This window comes from Struthio camelus, chromosome 5 (genome assembly GCF_040807025.1).
Source record: "Struthio camelus isolate bStrCam1 chromosome 5, bStrCam1.hap1, whole genome shotgun sequence".
NCBI classification, from domain to species: domain Eukaryota; kingdom Metazoa; phylum Chordata; class Aves; order Struthioniformes; family Struthionidae; genus Struthio; species Struthio camelus.
In genome coordinates, this window is record NC_090946.1 from 75,716,009 (window position 1) to 75,738,826 (window position 22,818).

Sequence of the window (22,818 nt, forward strand, 5' to 3'; positions counted from 1 at the left end):
CCAAATGCAAGTAGTTACAGAAAACCTTGCCACTGAATTCTGCAGAAGCTGGGTCAGTCAGTGATACAACCAATATAACCAGTTGCTACAAATACTTTGTTTTTAAAATATTTTTGCAAAATGACATAACGCTTTTAACTTGTGCTGCATTCTGAAGAGAAAGCCTTGCTCATCCAACACCCGTTCTGAGCCCCAACGTGGCTCTTGCTGTCTATGCATCCTATGCGATGGAAAAACAATAAACAAAGCACTGAAGTTGCTGCAACAGTGCGCATAAATTTGTCTGTAAAGCCACTGAGTATTGGACACATTTGGCCTTTCAGAAAATCCAGTCCTTAAAATGTTAGACTATTGCAGGAAACATGTTTCCTTTTCCCTTATTTGCTTGGGTGTCTTTAAAACATCTTCTATTAAGTGGTGCCTGGACAGCGCTGTGAGGTGCCCAGACGACTGTGTAAGTCACAGTGATTTCTGAGACAGCTTTCCAGAAAGAGCTTATGTATTGTGAGTTCACTACTGTGCGGAAAAGATGTGAGGGCTCAAGTAATCAAACTCAGTTACAAAGCAAGGAGACAGGATTTATGAGATCGGTTCTTTCACAAAACAAAATAGGATTCACCGGAAACAAAACTATTCCATGTAATCAGAATTTAGAAAGAATCCTACAAAACAGATAGCAATACTGCTGAAAAATGAAAATAAGCAAAAGGAAGAGGAAGATTAAAAGGAGAGAGAACTGTTTTTTACATGCCAATCTCGTACTGATAAAACTCAGCTAAAAGGTAAGATTCAATGCCTAAAAACGTTCTCTCCACAGAAAATGTCTGATAGGCAGACCACAGCTTTTATCTCCCCCTAACAACACAGGACATTAGAGAATGGTATTAGAATATAAAGCAACCAGACCTGGAAAGAAAGAGCTGATGTTATTGTAAAGTGTATTTGAAATGTCTTTGCACGAAGCATTAGCCCTTGAAGAAAATGCAAAATGTAAAGCCTGCCTCTTCCAAGCAACACCTGTATCTGCTTTAGATCATGTGCTGTGAACGCTCCCACTGAAATCAACAGAGCCAGGCACTGCATACATCAGGGATAAGCAAATATCTTGTTAGAACTGGGGACCAGGATCTCTTACATTCATTAGGATCCTTCCTGGGGATCGCGCAGCGTTCGACAGAAGAATATGAAAAGCGGGAAGCCTAGAAACCCTACATTTTCCATTTTATAAAAATCTTTTAATTACTGAAACTTCATGAAACTGAAACCCACGGCCTACTATGAGGATTAAAACTCACAAATTATGTAAGCTTTCCACTAGAATCATGACACGGAAAACTGTAAGCCCCTAAAAAAGAAAAGCCAAACCCCACAATTTACATCATGATGTTTTATTAGCAGGATTAGCCTCAACTTCTTATGTTGAAAGGGCTCATGTCAAAACACCCAGGGCCCAACTGATGCCAAAAGTGCTGCTAACGTCATCTGAATTCTAAAGATTTTCTGCTAAGCCATCACTAAGAAATGTTAAAAAAAACAGGGGAAAACTTCACTACGTTATAGAGGAAAGCAATAAATACAAAACATAAGATACTATTTATAAATCTTGGATGGAACTTACAGTGAACACTGCTCTTTTGCCCACAACAAAAGGGCCTTTGTTGCAGAGATCTTCCATTGTTCCTTAATTTTTGCACTTTTTTTAGCTGATCTGCTTGCCTTTGGAGAGGAGTCAACAGCACTTGAACAATCAAGAGACGGTTGATTGTAAGTACAAGCAAGTGTCCTGGCAAGTTCTTCAATCTATTAGAGACCACAGGAGAGTTTTATCAGTTTTCAGTGAAAACTTACCAAGACATCAATTGCAGAAAACCACAGAGAATTAGATAGGACTCGATTACAGCTGGGGTCGTAGCCATCTACCCACCAAGATCAGATCACATTTCCAAGTCTTTGCCGGGGTTTATCTGTTCAAGTTGAACTATATCATGCTGAATCCTGCGTTTGGGTGATTCTTTCGGCAGGAAATATTCACCCAAGACAGTTCCATCCATGTGGACACCAGCACTGGCAGTAAAGGAACTTTTTACTCAATGCGCTTTCCCACTCCTCCTACCACTAAAAGCAGCCTGTGGTGGCTGTGTTGTGTGTTGTTGACATAACGTCGCGTGTCAAGCATGTTCAGAGCTTGCCTGCTCACTCGGGGTGCAGGAAAGACTACTTCACAGACCTCAGACATCTAACATACCCAGAAGCTTGGTTCAGGCAAAAAGAAGCCTGAACCTCTGGGTGTGTGCAGCACGAGAACTTTCAATGGCAAAGTACCTCTACCAAGAAAAATGCGGAATACATCTACTACTGTTAAATAAATTCTCTTTCTGGCTCTCTCCTGAGTGCCAGTCCCCAGCTCACCCACAGTGCACCTATGTTAGTTCTCTGCTGGACTTTTACTAGAAGGCAGTTTGGCTCTATCACTCTCTATTGTTCTCCAACACAATCCCAGAAAGGCCCTGTGCCTTCAGATACCCCCTCCTCCCCATGTCCTTGCGCCATGCAAGATGCTAAGTATCTTGAAACGGAACCATCATTATGGCAGGCTGCAAGACAGCCTTTGTGCTATTTCAGACACCTGGTACTAAAAAACAGAATAGCAAGTATTATACAGCGTGAGCACAGCCAACACATCATAGAGGGGGGCTGCCTCTGAGAGGGTGGATGCGAGCCACTTTGCACTGTTCATCCTACTTGGCGCTTAATCATCACAGGCCTTAAGCAAATGGGCAAAGAATAGCCTATTTTTTTAAAACTTGTTATTTTAAAAATATTGATATCTGCCCATTCAACCCTTTTGAATTAGATATTGTTCATCAGACTGTAACTCCATCATTGAATTAGGAAGCAGCTCAGAGACACAGACAGGTCGCATTGGCGCGTCTCTTCCCTGGGCCATCGCTTCAAGATGTCAGAAAATAATCTTCTGCTTTGTATTAATTCACCTCATTTGGTGACTATGTAAGTCAACACATTTTTGTGCTTTTCCCCTCTACTAAAACTCTCTCTCACATTGCTGAAATACTTACATGAAAATGAAAAATAATTGTCCAAATTAGGCCAAGCACAATGGAAGGTTTTCCTTCAATAATGTCAGCAACATGAATATTTATGAGCTTGAGCTGGGGAAAAAAAAAGAATCATTGTTAACAATGAAAATGTTCCACCAGCTAAACTGGCTTTAGTTGTGAATTTTGAAGTTAATACTCACTGATCTGCTCTTTAGAAATGTCAAAGCATTTTCTATGTTGCTTCTGCACTGGAAGGTATTACATCCTTTTTCCCGTGGCTGTAAAGTAAAAAGAACATGCAATATTCTATTTTAATTTATATTATGATAAAGGAAGTCTTGCAAATATTCATGAATGACCTGCAATGAACTAGTATCAAGGGTACGATTAAATGCCACTGATGTAAGATTAAGATACTTGTGAATAGCTCCATGACTCCGGACTGATCATTGCTTATAATTAAGCATATCCAGAAATCTTTGCCAGATACGACCAAGGATTGATGTAATATTTTTATTACTCTGACTTACCAGCTGTTGACCTGAAAGTACTTCCAACAAATCCAAAAGCAAATGTCCTTGCTGTATATCTGTGTACAGGTCTGAGATAACAGAAGGCGGTGTATGCTGCAAAATAAGTTTCAATGCTTGTCACACCATCTTTTGTCATTCTGAAAACATCACACAGTAGAACATCACAGGTTGCTTCACTTTGTTCTTAAAAAATACTTTTAGCATATTTTATTTTTCAATAGGCTGGAATACAAATCCCACATCTAATTTCCCATATCCTGCTCATTCTGACCTATTACTGTCCTTGACTCTTACACCCTCTTGCCCCTGCTTCTGATTTTAACGGGGGTTATTTTAGGCCTTGTTTTCAAGCATTTATGCATTTCAAGGAGGTATCTGTCAAAATACAGTAACTCTGAACAAAAGGAGATTCAAGAAAAGCAGTTAATTCATATTTTGACTTTTTAATCAACGTATCCTGAGTTCCAATTCAAGTATAGATTTGAATAACTGACCCCCACCCTTTTCACCAGTTCTGGACAACACACACCTATCATGAGCTCAATGGCTTCTGCTCAAGGAGGGACGAAAACAGCATTATTTGGCTTGAGAAAGTCAGATCCCCAACGCTCGCTGCATGAGCTGCTCCATGAAAGCTTAAAGAGCACCCACATTGTCATGCGAGTTCTCTTAATACTCATTTGCCACTCAGGTCATCCCATTAAACTCATGTTCTTGAATTGCACAGTAGAATAATTCTTACCTAAACACAGTAAAACTAATTGTAAATATAGAACATCATAAAACCTTGTCTGGCATATGTGCGCCACAACCTAGCACAAGGTCCGTAGGCAGAGGAAATATGTTTTACTAGATCAGTGAGAAAGATACTCTCATCTGCTTATGAACCCTGTCTTATGAATGTCCTTAGACTCACTGATGCAATGCCCTTGCACTTATTAAACAAATGCTTTCCAAGGGCAACTTTTTCCAGTTACTGCCTAAAAGCTTAAATTAATTCTGTTTTTTCCTACAAATTTTAACCTCCACAGAGCACTTTTGAATTAAAAGGGCAAAAAAAAAAAAAAGTCTTTCCTAAAGAATCCCCACGTTACCTTTGCCAAGATTGAATTTATCCAGCTAGTGAAGGTTTTCTTCTGGGTACATTCTCGCTGCACTGGGAAAAACAAGAAAAAATAGGCTTAATGAAAAGAATAATCTGATTTTCTTTGTCTTTCTTGAAAAGACACATGGGGTCCATCTCAAACTTCAGGTCTGTTCTCCGAGACATGATGCTGGATACAATTTAATATCAATTTTTCTCAACTCTTATTTTACTGCTAATATTTTCTTGCTTGCAGAGATGATGCTGCAACGAGCTTCATAACCATCAAGCAAACACAGCATAATCAGCTAGATAAGGTGTTCTTAAAAGCTCCACAAAGGCAAACAGTGGTTTGAATACATCATCCTACACCATCATACATCGAGAATAACTGCATCCATTTCTAACCAATCCTTAAAAGACTTAGCGTGATTGTCAGTGTAAGATCCACTCTTGAGATTATCAAAGGGTTTGGCTCAAAGGTAAAATTCCCAGGAGAGCACAAGTCACTGAGGAGGACACCCTGCTCCCACCAGGACATAGAACATTTGGACCCTCCTCAGACCCCTCTCAAGGAGGTCAAACCCAAAAACTCCATGCGTCAGGTTACGTGATGGGACCAGGAAGAAAGCCAGGGCATGTAGTTGGGTGATAAATGCCTATCTGTAGGTGAAGCCCCAAAGGAGCATGTCTTGGTTAACTGACAGGCAGATCACTGATCAGACCGACGTGGGCACATGGGGTCTTAAAATAGGAGCGAGGAGGAAGTCAGTGCTCAGATCAGAAGTGCCCCTGCGAGGAACGGTGAAGCAGGACTTGAAGGGTGGCCTGGGCACACAGAGGTCCAGCTCCTCACAGTGGTCCTGGGGGCTCTTACACCGTCATGAAGTACCAGCGGGGAAAACTAGCTGTGAAAGCAGAGAGGAAATTGTTTAAACCCACATTTCAAAAAACAGAATTTTTAACTTTCCCGCAAGAGAGTAGAGCGCAAGAGAAGGGAAAGCATTTCTCCGCAGCTCATGGGCAGCAGAGACAAAGAAAGGGGGATCCTTGCCTAGTTCTCCCAAAAGGCAGAAGAGGACAACCATTTATGAGCCTTTTCCGGTAAAAGCTTATCCTGAGCGTAATCCTGCACTGACTCGGGATCTCCTCTGCACCCTGTTTAAAAGCAATCAAGTATATATGTCTCGCTTGAGATAGGCATAGGAGCAGAGAGCTAGGTACATGCCTCGCCAACAACGTTTTTCCCTTGGCACAAAGCTTGATGCCATCCTCACCTCAGCCTGTAGAAAAGCTCCTGTTCGTTTGAACAGCTGCGAGATCAGGGTGCGCTTTAATTTTACCTGTGGGTATCGAATGCCTCACGCCCTTCCCCAGGCGAAGCAAGCGGCGCGCAGCCGACGCGGGCTAGAGCAGCTCCCTCGGCCTCGTCCCCGGCCACAGCCCTGCTCCTCCCCAGCCCGTCCCCCCTCGCAAAAACACACCGTTCCCAAGAAACACGGCCACGTTCCACCTCTCTGAGCTGCAGACCCACCGCCTACCATCTTCTAGCCAGGCACATTAAAGTCAGCACCTACCACTTAAAACATTTAAAGCTCCAGCTTGGAACAACTACGCAAGTAGAATTTCTCACTCTCTTTTTTGGGCTGCTCCCAGTAGCTCTGGCTGTTGAAAGGAAGGCCGTAGCAGCACATACGGCATTAGACGGGGACAGAGGAGACCCCGTTTCTGCTCCTGGATGCTTTTGAGCAAGTCCCTTCGATTCTTCATGCCCCGTTTCCCCACCCGCAGAGCCAAGTGCTGTGAGAGCCACCCACAAGCCAAGTTTTCCAGGTGCAAAAGGCTTCGCACAGAAACAAAGTACCTCGTTGTTACCTCTACAGCTACAGTATGTCAACACTTCCATGAGAAAAGAGGTTGCAGCTTTTACCTAAAATGGAGGGGGGGGCGGGGCTTACTTTCTGAGGTCACCTGATTGCTCTGAGGTCACATATATATTAGGCAAAAGAAAGCTGAAATCACACTGTTACCAAAATGTTGGGCTTGGCTTCTTGAAACCACAGCATGGTGGGGAGAATCCAGGGAAAACTATACCAGAAAGGTGGCCCAAAAGGGGCGAAAGTGGGCACCGTTGTTAGAGAATCCAGGGAAAACTATACTGGAAGGGTGGTCAGTCGTTGTATCATGCACCTGTGATTGAACTGTAGAGCTCTGATATGTAAATATATTCTCAGTTCTGTTACATTTCTAGCTTTACTATACTTTCAGCTTTGTTATAACCTCTTATCTCTAATAAATTCTCATGCTTGACAAATGATCTCTCGTGTTCAGCGCAACTAACCCTGGAATCCGAAAGAGCCCTGGACTCCTCTCTAGTGGCGCATCAGAGCCACCCAGACAAATTACAATCACAACACTCACAAAGAGGGTATAAATAGCACTGTGATATTGGCTTCATGTTAGCACAGCACCAAACCACACCCTTCGGTTGAATATCCGGGAGGGGGCCGTTCCCACTTACCTAACAAAGTATTACCGAGTAGCCGGGTTCAACTTTATCAAGCAGGTATTGCTAGCACTTGAGAAGGGGCAGAAAGCAAATATTAACTACTTCACCTGACGCCAGCGACTCTTCCAGCCAGAGCTCTCGTCAAACACACGCTGTCGCCCCTGGTCTGCAGAACTTGCTTTTGCGGCTGGTTACAGACAGACTGTTACAATCGGGACGTTTGTTCCTGCTTTGGTTGATTCTGTACGTATTAACATACAGAAGCAGCCAGCAAAGCGTTCGCTCACATTGGTGGCTCCTGGGCAAGGACCACAGCACGAGGTGGTTATTTTACCGCCCCGCACCTAAGTAAACCTCACACTCTCCCCAAGCTACAGCCACCGCCTGACACAATCCACGTGGCTGCTGGAAGCAGCTGCAGTCTGGCTTATTTTCATACCTAAATATAAAAAAATAATCTCCTTGTGAATCAATAACAATATGCCACGCTGTGCCTGCCAATACCTCTCCAAACTGTAGTGCGGCAGTCAGTCCGTTTAAATCTAGGCCACACAACACGCAGCTCTCGTTACACATGTGCTTCTGGCGCAGGGGCAGGCAGGTTTTTTTCAGTTTTCAGGCTCAGTGCCTCTTCCCCTGCCGACTGCCCCCGACCCCGCTGCTCGGAGGCGCTGATGATTTAGTCAAGCTCTCAAATTCTTCCATCTATCGTGTGGTTAATTAATACAGATTTTTATTTTTATGGGGATGAATGGATTCTTTGTTAGGCCTTTTTATAGGACTCTAAGCGACCTTGGTTTTATCCTGCCCTAGTTTTCAATATGTAACTGACCCAGAATAAAAACAGCTATCAAAAAAAAAAAAACCTGATAAAGAGTTTCCTTTACTTTGGGTGAAAACTCACCAAGCCAGGAAGTGGGTACAAGGGAACAAAATAAGAACCTGTTAATCCAAAAACACCTGAAATCTGTCACATTTCATCCTGTGTTTCAAAGTCAGTCTTTAGATTAACTTCTGTAGCGGGGAATAACAGATAGGATAAGCATGTCACGTAGGCTGCCTGAAAATCAATAGACGCTGCTGGACAATCACGGTTTTATCCAGTAATGAGCAGTCAACAACTATTACAAAATAGACTAATCATTAAGGCCTAAAGCGTGGGGGGCACGACACAGGTTGCAGCAGGGACCACGGCAGTGGTGAATTCCCTTGGGAGGGGAGGGCAGGGACGCTGCCTACCACCGTTTTCCTCCCAGCCATCCATTAACAGGGATACAGAAAAGCCAGAGTTGAAATTACTCTCCTTTTTTAACCCTTAAGCAACTATTTTAAATTAATGAGCACAGGCCTGTCTGTCATCTTCCCATCTCTGTTTCGACAGAAGGAATTACCTCTAGTATATGAAGATTTTGCGTCTCCCACGCAGCCACCACGCAGCTCGGCTGAGGCTATACGGACATTATATGTACTTTAGCAAGCAGAGCGGCTCAATAGGAGCAGGTCTCTAGGCCAGAGTTGCTCAGGACCTGACATCCGCATCATGGCATCGGGGTGGAAGAGGTTGCTTTGGACTAGCTCTGGCCTGACTGCCCACTGACAGCTGTGCTGCCTTCTTGGAGAACACATTTTTCCATCCAAAAAGCACCGTGTTTCCACGCTCCACAACTGCTCGGCAACACAGAGCGTGGCGGGCAGGGAGAACTGGGAGATCTCCTTCAAAAGAGCACTCCTAGAGTATGAACTAAAACACCAAGTAGGTACCCGCAGTAAATGATGGCAGTTGTCAGAGGACTCTTACAGATCTGCCAACCTGGGGACAGGGTGAGGAATTCACCACAGAGTCCTTCAGATAGTCCCTTCCCTTCCACCCATTAACACTGTTTTCATTTACGGCAGGCAGGAAGGCAGGGGTAAAGAGCTATTTCCAGCATTTATGTTCAGCAACACGGTGCCAAGCAATTAAAAACAAACACAATTTTTTTCTCAAGATTAAGAAGTTTTCTGACACTTTAAAGAAAATCCATGATGGAGCAGAGACTTGAACACAAATGGCCTGCAGCGTCCTATACTGGTGCCTCAGAAGCGATCCACTCCTTAGTCATTTTAATGCGAGCTTTTAACTAGCTGAGTACCTCATAATGCCCTTAACAAATTGAAGCGTCTCTCCATCTCTCCTGGGGAACACGTTTACCCAAGTAGATGGTCTCTTTTTCCATTAGGCACGATAAACTGAGACAAAAATACCCATGAGTGATTTTTTTTTATGGGCAGGCTCATGTATCGTTTGCCTCTTAAGTTTCAACCCACCCGTCCCATGCCAGCGAGCCGCGTGCAGTTACGGGACGGGCAGACCAGCTCCTCAGCCGTGTAGCAGGTAGCACAAACAGGGCCTAAATTTCAGTACAGGTATGCTTATGGGAGCTTTTCCACTTGTAAAATCACCCTTGAAAATCATAATAAGCATTTAATAGCCTTTGTTGACTATTTTGGTTAAAAAAAAAAAAAAAAAGAATCTGTAGCTGTAATAAAATACTAGCCTCAACAGACGAGGCATACAGCTGGAAGGCAAAAAACTGCTAGGTGAGAGTTACCAGTCTCCTTGACCTCTGGAAGAATTAAGTGCGTCTCGGAGAGATATCCTCCTTTAAGTCAATTACTTGGAGATGAGTGCAATCTAGTACAAGCTGTGCAACGAAATCAGTATATATCACCATCTTTTGAAGAGAAAACATATTTTTGGTCATTCAGAAAAGGATTAGACATAACTGTGTTAAATAGCGTAATTCATTTATATCATTAAGCACTCCTCAAAGATATTATCGGCTGCCAGGTTTTCATGTTACCATCCTTTGGATTACCAATAAACAGTAATACACACATAGGTCAATGAGCAGAGCCAACAAGTTACAACCCTTGCAGTTAACTAAATGGTGAAAGACCAAGTACATGCCCCAGACTCTGAGAGCTAAAAACATGCTTTTGTGTCTGAAATATCTCAGCAACTAGGGAAAGAAAATGGAGAAGAAAATTCTGCCCAGGCCTGTTGGGAAAGGTCACAGCTATTGTCCATTTGCTGCCTTGGGAGGGCAGGGGGAAGGATTTGTGTAGGGGAGGGAAGGTGGAGGCTGCAAACTCTCCACAGGGAAGAAAATTTACATCCTGAAAGCAAAAAATATCTCCTGATGCAGAGCAGAACAAACCCCCTTCAGTTCCTGATGCAGCAGCCACTCATTTGCAAGTGGCCGCACGCGCCCCTCACTGTACACCCGCGCTCCGGCTCACCAGCACGTATTCAGGTCTTCAGCAGGACTCAAAACATTTGACACAGAGCCCTTCTTGCACCAAAGGAAGGGACGTGGCTCCTCATTTCGGGTAGCTGGAAACAATTTTGGCCCCTGAGTGTGCACCTTCCACTAAGAGAAAGCCAAGTGCCAGGCTCGACCCCTGTGCAGGGGTCCCAGATCCAAGATACGTTACGGGAGGAGGAGGAGACGCGCAACAGGGCTCCTGTGTTATTGCCCTCCCTCCACACTTTGTCGACCAAGCCCTGGGCAGTGAGCTCCTGCCTGCTCCCTCCACAGCGAATTAGGGGGAATTTCTGCAGAGCAAAAGCAACTTCATGTTTCAAGGAGGGTCCACGTGCCAAGAGAAAGGAGCATCTCCCTGGAAAGCATCCTGTGTTCAGCAAAATATTTGGAGCCTGCCCAGCAGGAGAAACCCTTCCCTTAAATACTTCCTGTAGGATATACCCCAATAGGTCCCGCTCCAGGCTTTCTGTCTGTGCCTTTAGGTGACTGTGGCTGCGCAGGGACACAAAACAGCTTTGCAGCGGCTATTAAGACATGCTGCACCAGAAAACTGGGAGGAAGAAGAAAGCAAAACGGCAAGGGCACAACTAATGTTCGTATTTTTCTGATTTAATTTTATCCCAGTATTTGGAGGAGAGAAGAGGGCAGGAAAAAGGATCAGAAAAGGGAGTGCAAGTCCTGATGTCAGTGCAACTTAATAGCGATTTCAACTTTCTTGGGGTGGGAGGAGCAAAATTATTCTGTCTTGCTTGTGGAAATGAGCTTGAAAACCGGAAAAGGCTCAAGAGCAACCTATCAGTCATGGAAAATACATATATAAGGGTTTATACTCTTGCAGCTTTTTCTTCAGCCTCATGGTTTTGTGACTAGCATTATCATTTGGAAATGTCTGGAGATGGCAACATTAGAAATCATACTGCTTTCACTTTTTCACCTATTCTTTTCAAGCTTCATTAAGTCTCCTTAAAATATTTAGCTGCAAAGAAAGAGTCATTGGGAACAGAGTTACACTTTTACCTATTTTTGTTGTTGCTGTTATTTACCACATCTTTTCTGTTGAACGTTTTTAAGTGACGTTATCATCCCTGAACATTATCGTTACTAAAACCCAGTGACACAGAGGCCACTAGAGCAGATTCGTACAATATTAACAACCTGGCATTGATTTAATAGGGTTTGTATAGTAATTAGAGATTACCTAACCTCTTTTCTAATTATTTAAGGAGGTTCTTCTTCCCCTCTTTCCTTCCCTTTCCTCCCAAAACTGTTAACAATCTTCCCCACAGAAGATTATGACGTAAATTATAGCCAAATCTTACTAAACCAGGGGTTTAGTTTTATACACAGTAGAAAAGCAGCTAACTGTTTAGTTCCTTTTTTTAGGCATATAACTTCATAACGGGCAAAAGTGACGGGCACATTCAATAGATCTTGTCCTAATTAACGAGATTAGACAACTGCAGTATCGTCACTGGATGCTTCTCAGGAATAACAACAGACTGGATTACAAAGAATTTAAAGGTAGAACATAATACAAGAAATCCTAGCTAGATTTCCCTCCTATTTTTTTTCTTCTGTGCCCCATATTTACACACATCTCCTGTTAAAGGGTGTATTATCCAAGGCTGGACATATTTTTTAAGGTTATGATTTAACCATTTGAAAAGCAGATCATAAACAGTTCTATATCCATAGTTAGTCACCTAAAAAGTGAACTGAATTCCTGAAGGTTATGAGCAGCCATTCTTTGAATCTCAGATTTCTCTAAAATTTCTCCAGGTCAACTTCAAGATTTGAAGCAATCAAAGCATCTCAATCACATCTCAAGATTCCTACTACTGAAAAAAACTTAACCTTTTCCTTGAGTGACCCTATTATTCTCATTGGACCTTTGTTACCACAGATCTCCTGGGAGATTTACTAATGGTTTCTATATGTCATGTCAGGGAATGTGCCTTCAGTGCTTCGTCACGGCTGTATTGCCATTTGTCCGTTCTGCCCCAGAGCAGATGCTGCAGCACCACAATTCAATACATAGCATGCATCTGCCTCTTTTGTTACACTCGTAGCCCTTACTAAAATTGCTTATGCTACTTTTAGGAGACCTGTCTAGGTGTTTTGCAAAGAGTCAAGCACACACAGTCTGGCACCACACTTGCACTGTATTCTTTTCAGCATAATCCAGGAGCTCAAATTATTACAGCACAGAAATATTATCTAGTTATTTGAATTTTAGTAAGCAGGGCTCCATATTGCTGAGCTATTAACCAAAGAACTTTGCTTTTATGCCACATATAAACACCACTTTGACTTTTCAGAAAATAACATGAATATTATTTCAAAATTCTAATCTAAAATCCCACATAATTATAATTCCGTACCCTCTGCCTTAAAGTTGGACAATGTTCTCCAAATCCATTTCATGACAACAGCCACCTCAGCCTTTGTACCAAAGGCAAAATCCTCCCCCAGGCTGAGTCTGGCATCACAACAGCGCCTCAGACAAGCTGGGCTTGGTGCAATGTTCACATTAACTCATGTCTGTTGGGAGTCTTTTCTTGCTCTCCTGCAAATATAAGACTGAAGTAAAATGGAAGAAAATTCACTATTAGTTTGGCCTCAGAACGCTGTTAGAGCTCACTCATAAAAGCACATGGCTTCAATGACAGTACTAGTGGAAGTAAAGATCGTAAAAGTGCCTTGGCAGAATGTTTTTTGCACCATCTGTTTTAAACATATTTCCTTCTCAACTAAGCAACAGAGGAACTTCATCCTAAGCGCACTAGAAGGAAACCACTCTGTGGGAACATGACTTAGCCCATTCATCCTAGAATAACCAGGCTCTGAGCACATCGAAGACAAGCTTTCCAGAGGTGCTAGCTCTGCTGCCCGCCCTCGTCTCCTCGATGAAGCCTCCCTAAATTTTTTCATGAATGTGTTTAGAGGAAAATCAGTCATCCCAGAAAATTCATATAGAAGAAAATTCAACATATGATTAAGGAAAACTCCTGAAAGGCTATCTGAAAGGCCAGCTCTGATGCACTGATTAATACTTAGCTGCTCAGGTAACTGCCATTAAAATGGAACAATTAAAAATCAGCCAACACTCAGTTAATAAGGCATCAGTCATTGCAAGTAAGGGTGAAAGACCTGTAAGAAATTTGTTTAAAAGTAACAAAGATATTCTACTTGTTTATGGCACAAGTTGTCTTTCTACATGTGCAGGAGATAAAAAATAACATAACATAACATAACGTAATATAACGTAACGTAACATAACATAACATAACATAATATGGCACTGTAGCTATAGCAGCCTCATTAAGACAACTTAGTGCATCCAACAAATAGTCAGCAACTGAGAAAAAGGAAACCACCGAAATACCATAACTCTTTTCATACTGCCGGTTCCCTTGAAAACAGTTTACATGTATTCTGAGTAAGAAAACATAAGTAATAGTGAGTACCTCTGTACCAAAAAAAGCAACAGCTCTGAAAATACTAGAGAAAGTACTAGGAGATCTGTTGTCTTTCATTTTATTGCTGAAAAGTCTTTCATGAAACACAGAGACATCTGCAGAAAGACACAGATGTGAACCAGCATCATAATGCTAGTTTTATGTTTAACTGGTTGCTCAGAATTTCATTCAACTTGCACACAGTCACACATTTTTGCCACAAATCTATATGAAAAGAGCACATAAAATTGCAATAACTTACCTTGCAGTGATAGATAGAGATCATCTATTTCAGAGGAAGCCTGCTCCTCTGTTGAGGGAGATGACGACTGGGAAGCCATATTAAATCTTATGGAGAGTCTTTAATCAATTTCCAAGCTGAAATAAAAATAGAAGAAGAACATCAGTACAATTTTTGGTTTAAAACTGATGCTATCAAAGATGTTAAAGCGTACACAGACACACGTTGGGATTTTTTTCCCCCGGTAGGATGTTTCCTTAGCTCATCTAGAATAAAGTGAACATTCCCAATGTGTGAACGGGAGTTTTGTCCCTTGGCTCTGCGCACGCGATTTCGAACAGCCGACAGCACTCCCCAACCCAGACCACGGGTTCAAGCATGTCTTGCCATGAAAACAAAAGCACTATGATTAGAAAAATTCAGACACAGTTGCTTTCTTTTAGAAAGCCAGGTTGGGAAAAGCTCACGGTGCCTTCTGCAAATTTGTTACTGTCAAACCCCAAAGATTTTCTTTAAATATTTGTACTTTGCAGACCTTTCTTCCTGCCCAGATAATTGTTCCAGAATGGAAACAATTTAAAGCAGAATCTGCAAAGATTAATGAGAAACAAAAAAGCGGCAGTTAACGTAACACAATAATCTCAACTGCTGTTTCTCCCCGCTACCTTAGTACCTCATCCCCCATGCAGGAGTTTCATTTTGCAGCTCTTCCATTTTCCTTTCCCTGGATACCTCCCCCATCACTAATGCAATTTGAGGCAATGATATGCTGTGTCTTTCTTAAAAGTATATCAATGTTTCTCTCACTGCAGTAGCAATATTGTTTAATTTGCCACAACAGGAAGAAAAAGGCTTCTGAGACAGAAACCCATTTTTGTCAAGAACACAAAAATTAAGCAAGTTCAAAAGTAAATAAAGCCGAAAATTAAATACGGGCTCACCTTAAACAAGCCTTGCTACCTAAATAACTATAACCTTTTCATCAGAAGTACTAGGATTTAGACACCAGATATTAATAATCCATCCACCAAGTATATGTTAAAATAAATGCAGTGAGTAAAGAAACACAACACTAAAGAATGCCAGTGAAACTTTCGTTCGGTCCCCAGGCGCAGATGAATCATGATGCAGCCTTCATTTACTCCATTATATACTATTTTTCTTCACTCCCTGTCACACTCAGCGTGCAAAATGGACATCACTTGTTTAACGAGGACCTATTCAATATTTTGTTTTCTTCACCCGGAACAATGCGTGTCCTTGTGCTTTACTCAAGAGCTGCTCTGATGACAGCATTCCTAAGTTCCTCCCAAGATTTTCTATGGCACTTATCACCACAGTACCTGAATGCTTCACAAATATCAATCAATTTACAATTTGCTTTCACCGCATCTACATGAGATGAGGGGTTATTGCCCACATTTTGCAGATGGCAAAGATACGGAAAGAAAAAAATAGAAAGAAAAAAAAAAAGGTTAACATGACACAGCCCAGGTATTTCCAGAGAAATACATATGACTTTATAAGTCACTGATTTCAACTGCTGCAGCGAGTACTCAGTGTTCCTGTAAGGCATCCAGGGCTTAGGAGGACAATTTTGGCCACCGCATTCAAAAAACAGGAGTTCCAGCTGGGACAGGTGTACGTAAGAGCTAGCTAGATGATCACAGAAAAGGACAAAAATATTTTACAGGAGTTTGGCTTTCTTAGCCTAGGAAAAAGAGGAGGAAAAGTAACGTTAAATCTTTGTCAGGCAAAAGAACAAGACGCTATAAAAAGACCATGCCTGAAGTTATGCTGGAAATCAGATTTCTAAATACTGGGCTCTAAACCAGCCTCCCAATATAAGCACAAAGACCTTACATGGTTTTAAGACTGGAACTTGTCAGAAATAAGCAACTTAAAGTGGTTGTCTTTAGTAAAGGGGACTGGACTTGCGACTGTGGAGATCGCTCACAAGTCCTCCGTCCCCAGGTTAGGAGTGAGATGTCTAAGTCAACCAAATACAAACTGTATGATCAGGTCTGCTGATCTCAGGCAGGGTTAGCTGCATTCCTTGCACCTTGGATTTTCCAGTGGCCTACTGTAGGCCTTCAGAGATGCTTAAGAAATAGGAAATACCGGTAACAGGGAATCCACGTGTGAAATCAATGTGCAAGGAGCATGCCTGGATTTGGACGTCAGGTTGTAACTCAGATTGGGCAGCCACGTAGAGGAAGAGTAACGCAAGAAGTGCACGTCTTTGCTGCAGCAAGATAAACCACAGGCAAGAGGTCCCAAAACTATGTACCAGCCCCTGCAGTTCTGGGGCGTGCATTCAACATCACTGACAACACATGCTCTTTTTCTCTTAAACAGAAGTTTGTTCCCTCTTTTCAGTTTATTTTTAACTGGATCCTATTTAAGACTTTCCCTTTAAAGGAATGCAAAGCAGCACAAAATGCAAAACAGTGAAAATACATATATATTTTCAACTTTAATGCTTCCGGATTTGAGTCTGTGACATTGGCAGAGCCAAGTCATGTTAACCTGACTCATGAGATGTTAAAGTCATTGGGAGCACAGCCCGGAGTACAGGCAACAGGATTTGGCATTACAATTCCACTGTGATGATAGGTAAAGATGCAAGAGCCATGAGTGGCCTCGCTGGAAGTTTCAAAAACAAAACTAAATGCATTTTAAGCCTCTCTCTGACTCTGTCCATCCTCTGCCCCCATCCCTTACCAGCTACAGCAACAACACAGTAGGCACTGCGTCCTGCTACATGCTTGTACTGCACTTCATGTGGGACACCGATCCCCATTCATATCTCTAGCCATGAAAGTAGTAAAATTTAACAAAATTATCAGGATTCTAAAGCAGAAAGTATGTTAAACTTGGAAGTTTTATTAATGCTCTGAGCAGACAGGTATAAGGGGGTAGTAACCTGAATTAAGACACACGTTTCTAGAATATATATAAATGAAAAAAAAATATGGTGTCATTTTCTTCTAAGCTCAAATTAAGGCTTCCTTACCCAAAGAATGGATTTTTTTAAAACACAAAAATCCACTCAAAAGTCTGCAGTGTAGGTTATAAAACTGCACGGCTAGTAAAAGGGAAGTTCATCCCCAGAGCTTTCACTTTCCTGAAACCTTCCTTTCCTGATCCCATACAGCAAGCACATTTCTCCCCTGCCACTGATCCCAGTCCTGCCCCAACAGAAAAATCCCCAGCTGCTTGCAAAGGCAGAGGCATGCGTTTTCCGAGGACGTTCCTGCAAGGATTAGTATTCTTTAAAAGGTGCAAGGCAAGAAGGGATTACAGTGACAATATGATAGTTCCTTTGACCCCTCCAGAACTGCATTCAAATAAAGCATATTATGTGTAACTATATCACAGCAACCTCTAAAGAGTCTACAACTGTCAAGATACTGATAGAATTCCTTAGTAATGCTTTTCGTAGGCTTTAAGACCTATCATCTTTTCTACTTTATGTTTAAGTTGATTCTCCTGTGGTATAACCACTCAACAATCCTGCGGAGCTAGGCCAAGTCCTTCAGTTCCATGAAATGCTGGATAATCATGAAATATAACCTATAGCGTTAAAAAGAAACCAAAGGCCTTCAAATGAAAAGATGTCATTTCAGCAGGGGTAAAACCTAAGATAAAGAAAATGTCTTTGTCTTTCCATCTTTCTGAACAGTTTGGCATCACTACAGGAAAGCACTTAAGGGCCTACTTTGGAATAACCTACTTCGTATGGAGAAACAGATAGTTCCAGGAACGCTGTGACCTTGTTTCCAATAGATTCATTTATCGGTGTTGATCAGCTTGTAAGTGAATTGCACCAGGGCCACTGTGTGCGCTCGTGCTCTCTTAGACATGGGAGATGCCACGCAAGAGAGGAGCACTATGAAGGTCCTACTCAAGGGAAAAGCTTTCCTTCAGTGTTTTTCAAAAGAGTAAATTTGTGATTACCTGGGTTCCCTGAAGCTAAAATGGTTCAGTGGTCAAGAAAAGCTTTTCCCATAAAGGCACTCACAAGACTCAAAGCCAGGCTTTTCACTAGTGGGGTATTAGTAGGCCATTTCTCCCCTTACCCCTCCGCCTGCTCACACAATGAGCACCCCAAAAACACAGGTGGAAATTACTCCTTGCGTGGACCAATGACCACACCTGCCGAAAGTGAGGGGGATCCTGCTCCCAGTCTTTCCTCCACTCCTCTGTCCCAGCTCCCAGCCGCTTTCCCCTTCTGGTGGGACCTGATCCTGCCACAACCCAGGCGAGCTCTGCGGCGCGGCAGAGCGCCCTCCCCTCCCGCGCAGCACACGGGGACAACGAGTGGCAGCAGATGCTGCAGCCCGTCTCAGCTGCAGTGAGCTGAGATCGGTACATCCGTATCACATGATTTCAGCTTAACATCCTTGGAACCTCCCTCCCTTTCTCAAATTCAGCTTAAGTTAACCAGCAGATTAAAAATATATATATTACAAATTAAGAGACAGACACACTGACGGAGACAGAGAAATCTACAAAGTGGAAATATCAAGAAACCAGCCTGAAAACAAAGAACCAAGATTTGAATTCATGAAATTTTATCATGATTTTACCATCAGTGAGACTTAGGAGATGCTGCTCTTAATCAGGGTGTTTCTAAAGACAGTCTTGTCTCAGAAGAAAGAAAAACAAAACTTTCAGATGGATTTGGAGGATTCATTATCAAGGCTTTCACAGCCTCAAAATTACAGCTGGATGCATGCAGTTTGCAAATTTGGACTTTCAGTTGCTCCAAGTACCAAGCACAGAGTAAGATTTCATCATGCGGAAAAATTAAGTTATACAGTTATTCACCTCTACAGTGAAATGGCTATTTTCAAAACACTGCATGTAATTACAGTTACAACATAAAACACAGGCTTCATTAATGATTTAAGGTTACTTCTGTAAAAGAAGTGTGCACACTAATTAGGAAGCAAGGAAAACGAGTTGGCATGCTTTGCAGTCTGTCCCAGGTCAGGCTGTTTTCCAGTTAGCATGCAGCTAACTCCTGCCTACACCACGTTGCGGTCTGCAGCACAGATGTACCCTCAGACTCCTCCTTTACGAGCCAATCTTGAAGAAGTAGATTGCATGGATTGAGCCTAGAGATGCATCCCTTTTGGCTGCAAGCAGCAGAGACCTTGCAAACAAGCCCAGCTAGAGGCAGGTGAATGCTACAACAGACCGTCAGTAAGTCCCTTTCTTGTTTTTGCCTTTGTGGACGCATGCACCGATGCATCTACCTTCCCAGTTATGTTGGTGACAAACTTTACATTGGTGTTGCAACAGGAATTACAGGCATCTTTGCGTGGCATCTCAAACCGCTTGTTCTCACTTTCCCTTCTTTGAAGTGCCACCAATTATTTATGACCCAATCAGAGATTCAAAAGACTTTCCCTCCGCAGAGGCCTCTACATGTAAACTGAAGTCTGTTCCTAGCAACAGATTATTATTACTCACGTGTTCAGTTTGCTCCGACATCATGAACAGAAATAGCAGATTTTTATCTTCCGTGAGCTAGTCTAAAGGAAGTAGAACTTTACAATGAAGAATCACCAAAGACCCTTTTCCTTTTTGAGTATTAACAAAGATCTTTAGTTTGCATTCACAGAGAAGCAGTAACATCCAGAACAACTAGGCTTGAGCCTTGCAAGGCGCTGCCGAATCTTCTTCTTTTGGTAACCTCTTTTTCTGTAAGTCTAGCACAGTCTCCTTAAAGGGATGTGGTTGGGATCCAAATCATGATAATATGAGCAAAAGGATTATCACAGAAAACCTTGTAGGTCAAGTTGTTTTGTAAATATTTCTACTTCCCCTCAGTTCCGATGTAATCACACCTCTACTAAGTCTGAGCCGTTGACACAGCACTGAGGTTTGATGGACGTACTTCCTCCTTGACATTTCCTTTGCAGTGATTTCACCATTTTTAGATAGCTACACACAGGTGGATCAAGAATTGGAGAAGAAAAGGGTCTAGTTAAAGCATTCCTTTTCCAAGATGTTTGTGCTGAAGATGTTTGATGAACTCTGAGCTGAAGTTCATCACTTCCAGATTTAAAATGCTCACAACACGGTTTTTCGGGCAACCTCAAACTGTAAAAACATCCGCAGCTGGAAGGGGCCCACATGCAAATACACATATCTTTCTCTCTCCAAAGAATTAAGCCTGACCCTCAGGTAGCAAAAATCAGAGTAGCGCCAGTGATAGATCTAGCCTGATTTTCCCCAGTTGAGGACCTGCCTTGCTCTCTCTGTGGGACAGAAAAAATATCTGTCATCATTCAGTAAATGGAAGTGGCACATTTTCTGGAAGAAGAACAGGTCTTCTGGTAGGTTTCCAGCACTTTAAAGGTGATAGGGAAGATAGGCTACAGCTTTCTGATCCTACATAATACCCTTGAGCAGGCAGCCAGGTATCAGCCAGTCCTTTGAGAAGCAGTATTAGGGCACACGGCATTAGAGAGGCTCTGGTCTGTCTGGGACACTGCTGAAACAAGTTCAGCATTGGGTGCTGCTAAGGTATTGGAGGCTGGAGATGAAGGAACGGAAAAGGGAGAAGCTTGGAAATGGCTGTGCAACTCTGCTCAGAAAAAGCCAAGCCCAGAGAGGTGTCGGACCCCCCAAAAATACAGAGATGGATACAAAACTGCACCCCACTGCCACAGAAACAGCCTTGATTCATGTGAACAGACTCTTTGAAACTACATGCACAAGTAAGGACCCCCTCAAAGAGTAAGAGCTGCAAGACCAAGGCCTCTCTTGTTAGTTTATTTATGACAACCAGCAACAGCACATTTTTTCTTATCCAGGGACTTCCCAGTGATCTATTTATAATTTTGAAAACATTCCAGGACAAGCGTTTGAGTATACAAAAGCTACACCACTTTTTAAGGCCAGAAAATGTTGCTGGTTTGTCTTTGATTTACACATCAGTAACGCTTCTTGTCGCAGAAGCACAATGGAGCGTCTCATTGCATTAATCAGTTTTAAAAATGGTTAGAAAAGTGTCTTTCTTGACCTTTTCTTTTCTGGTGGCGGTAATATATCAGTCATCCTGGTACAATTACACAGTTTGAAAACTGCACTGACTCCATGCTGTTGTTAACGCACACAAATGTTTTATTAACAGAGCTAAGCTTTGCTCACGCATTCATAAAACTGGCCCACGGAGGTGTATGACACCTTTGACTACTCTCTGTGCTTAGCATAAGAGCCCATCTATGTCACACGTATGTATTCCCTGCAATACACACACTGGAAAGCCAGTGCTGAAGTATACTTGATAAAGTTGGAGAAAACATGAATTTTCAAGTGGTCTCCAAGTTTGCCCACATCATAATGCAAACAAAAAAATGCTCAGAAGAACTCTAAGTAAATCACAGCTGTTAATTCAAAAAGGGAGAGTGCCGAAAGCCTGGCTGTCATGCCCCTCAATCCCACCAAGGTTATCATTAAAAGCAACACGAGAAATGCAAGCTGGCTCAAGATTTGTGCTGTTCGCCTGGGAAGGGTGGGAGGCTCTGAGTATCTCGGGCATAAATGCAACGTCTACCTACCTGCTTAAATAGCTAGAAAGGCACACACCAATGTGTATGCACCTTACTTGCAGAAGACCTTTTCCATTTTCTCGTGAAGGCTCCTCTCTCTGCCCCAGCAGCTTGGGCTCGGGAGGCAAAGGTAGCCACCTCGCTAGCCACGCTGCTCCCTGGCCCGCTCCGGGCAATGGGAAAGGGTGCAGGGAAACCACCGCGGTCCCACAGCTGTGGCGCTCAGACAGACCCCGGGCCTCGAGGCATGCCGTTCCCATCCGAAAAGTGCAGGGCTGCACAAACAGCTCATCACGCCTCTTCTGCGGCGCTTCCTGCACTCCGGCCTACTGCTACAATCCAGACGGGAAGGAAAGGGGGAGGGAATCGCCTGTGATCAGAGTAACTTTAACTCTCACGCAGGGGACTGCCTAATCAGAACGCGCTGCCTGCTTTAATCAAGGGTATTTCAAGAAGTTCTCCCTTTTATTTACAAGTGTTTCTTTCTTTCCCTTGGATTGCAACTGGAGTTCCTTGCTTAATTTCTTAATAGATACTCATAGCCAGCTTCCCATTAACATTGAAGCCACTTTATACGGTGCTAAAGGTATTTAAAATAGCAGCAAATAATAATTACACCCACTTTGTATTAGTGACATGATGTTAATGAGAAACAGGCTCCCAGTGATATTCTGCCTTTGAAGGAATACAATTTTTTCCTTCCCACTGCCTACCTAATTCCCTTTTCCCCTGAATAAAGGAAACAGTCAGACGGTTAACAAACAGATTACTCCGCTGAGTGAGCCCTAGCCTAAGCAATAAGGGCCTGGAGTTTCGCAATTAAATCATAAAGCTGTTCTTGGACAGAAATATCTTTCTAGAGAGTAGTAATTTGCTTTTTCAGGAAATTAAGAAAAGGGAACAGTAGAGATGGTGGTGAACTTCTAAACTCAGGGAGTTTTCGTTGGAGCAGGGGGCTTGTTCTTACAGAGCAAAATCACTGGAAGCCGCAGTACAATGTTTGCACAACAGATCTCGGTAGCCGGAGCCAATGGTGGTGCTGGGGAAGGGAGGAAAGT

The 22,818-nt window shown here is 42.7% G+C and overlaps 1 protein-coding gene across 1 annotated transcript in view; it reads right to left on the bottom strand.

Annotated features, from left to right (window-relative positions):
- The window catches only part of SYNE2 (spectrin repeat containing nuclear envelope protein 2), a 180,897-nt gene extending 158,817 nt beyond the window's left edge, over positions 1-22,080 (bottom strand). The window contains exons 1-7 of the mRNA XM_068947334.1: positions 21,770-22,080; positions 14,214-14,329; positions 4,687-4,748; positions 3,590-3,685; positions 3,260-3,337; positions 3,078-3,170; positions 1,619-1,800 (exon numbers count right to left, since the gene is read on the bottom strand). Coding sequence (XP_068803435.1) covers positions 1,619-1,800; positions 3,078-3,170; positions 3,260-3,337; positions 3,590-3,685; positions 4,687-4,748; positions 14,214-14,292 — 590 coding nt within the window. The 5' untranslated portion in view covers positions 14,293-14,329; positions 21,770-22,080. The remainder of the gene's footprint in view (positions 1-1,618; positions 1,801-3,077; positions 3,171-3,259; positions 3,338-3,589; positions 3,686-4,686; positions 4,749-14,213; positions 14,330-21,769) is intronic.
- Positions 22,081-22,818: the final 738 nt, after the last annotated feature.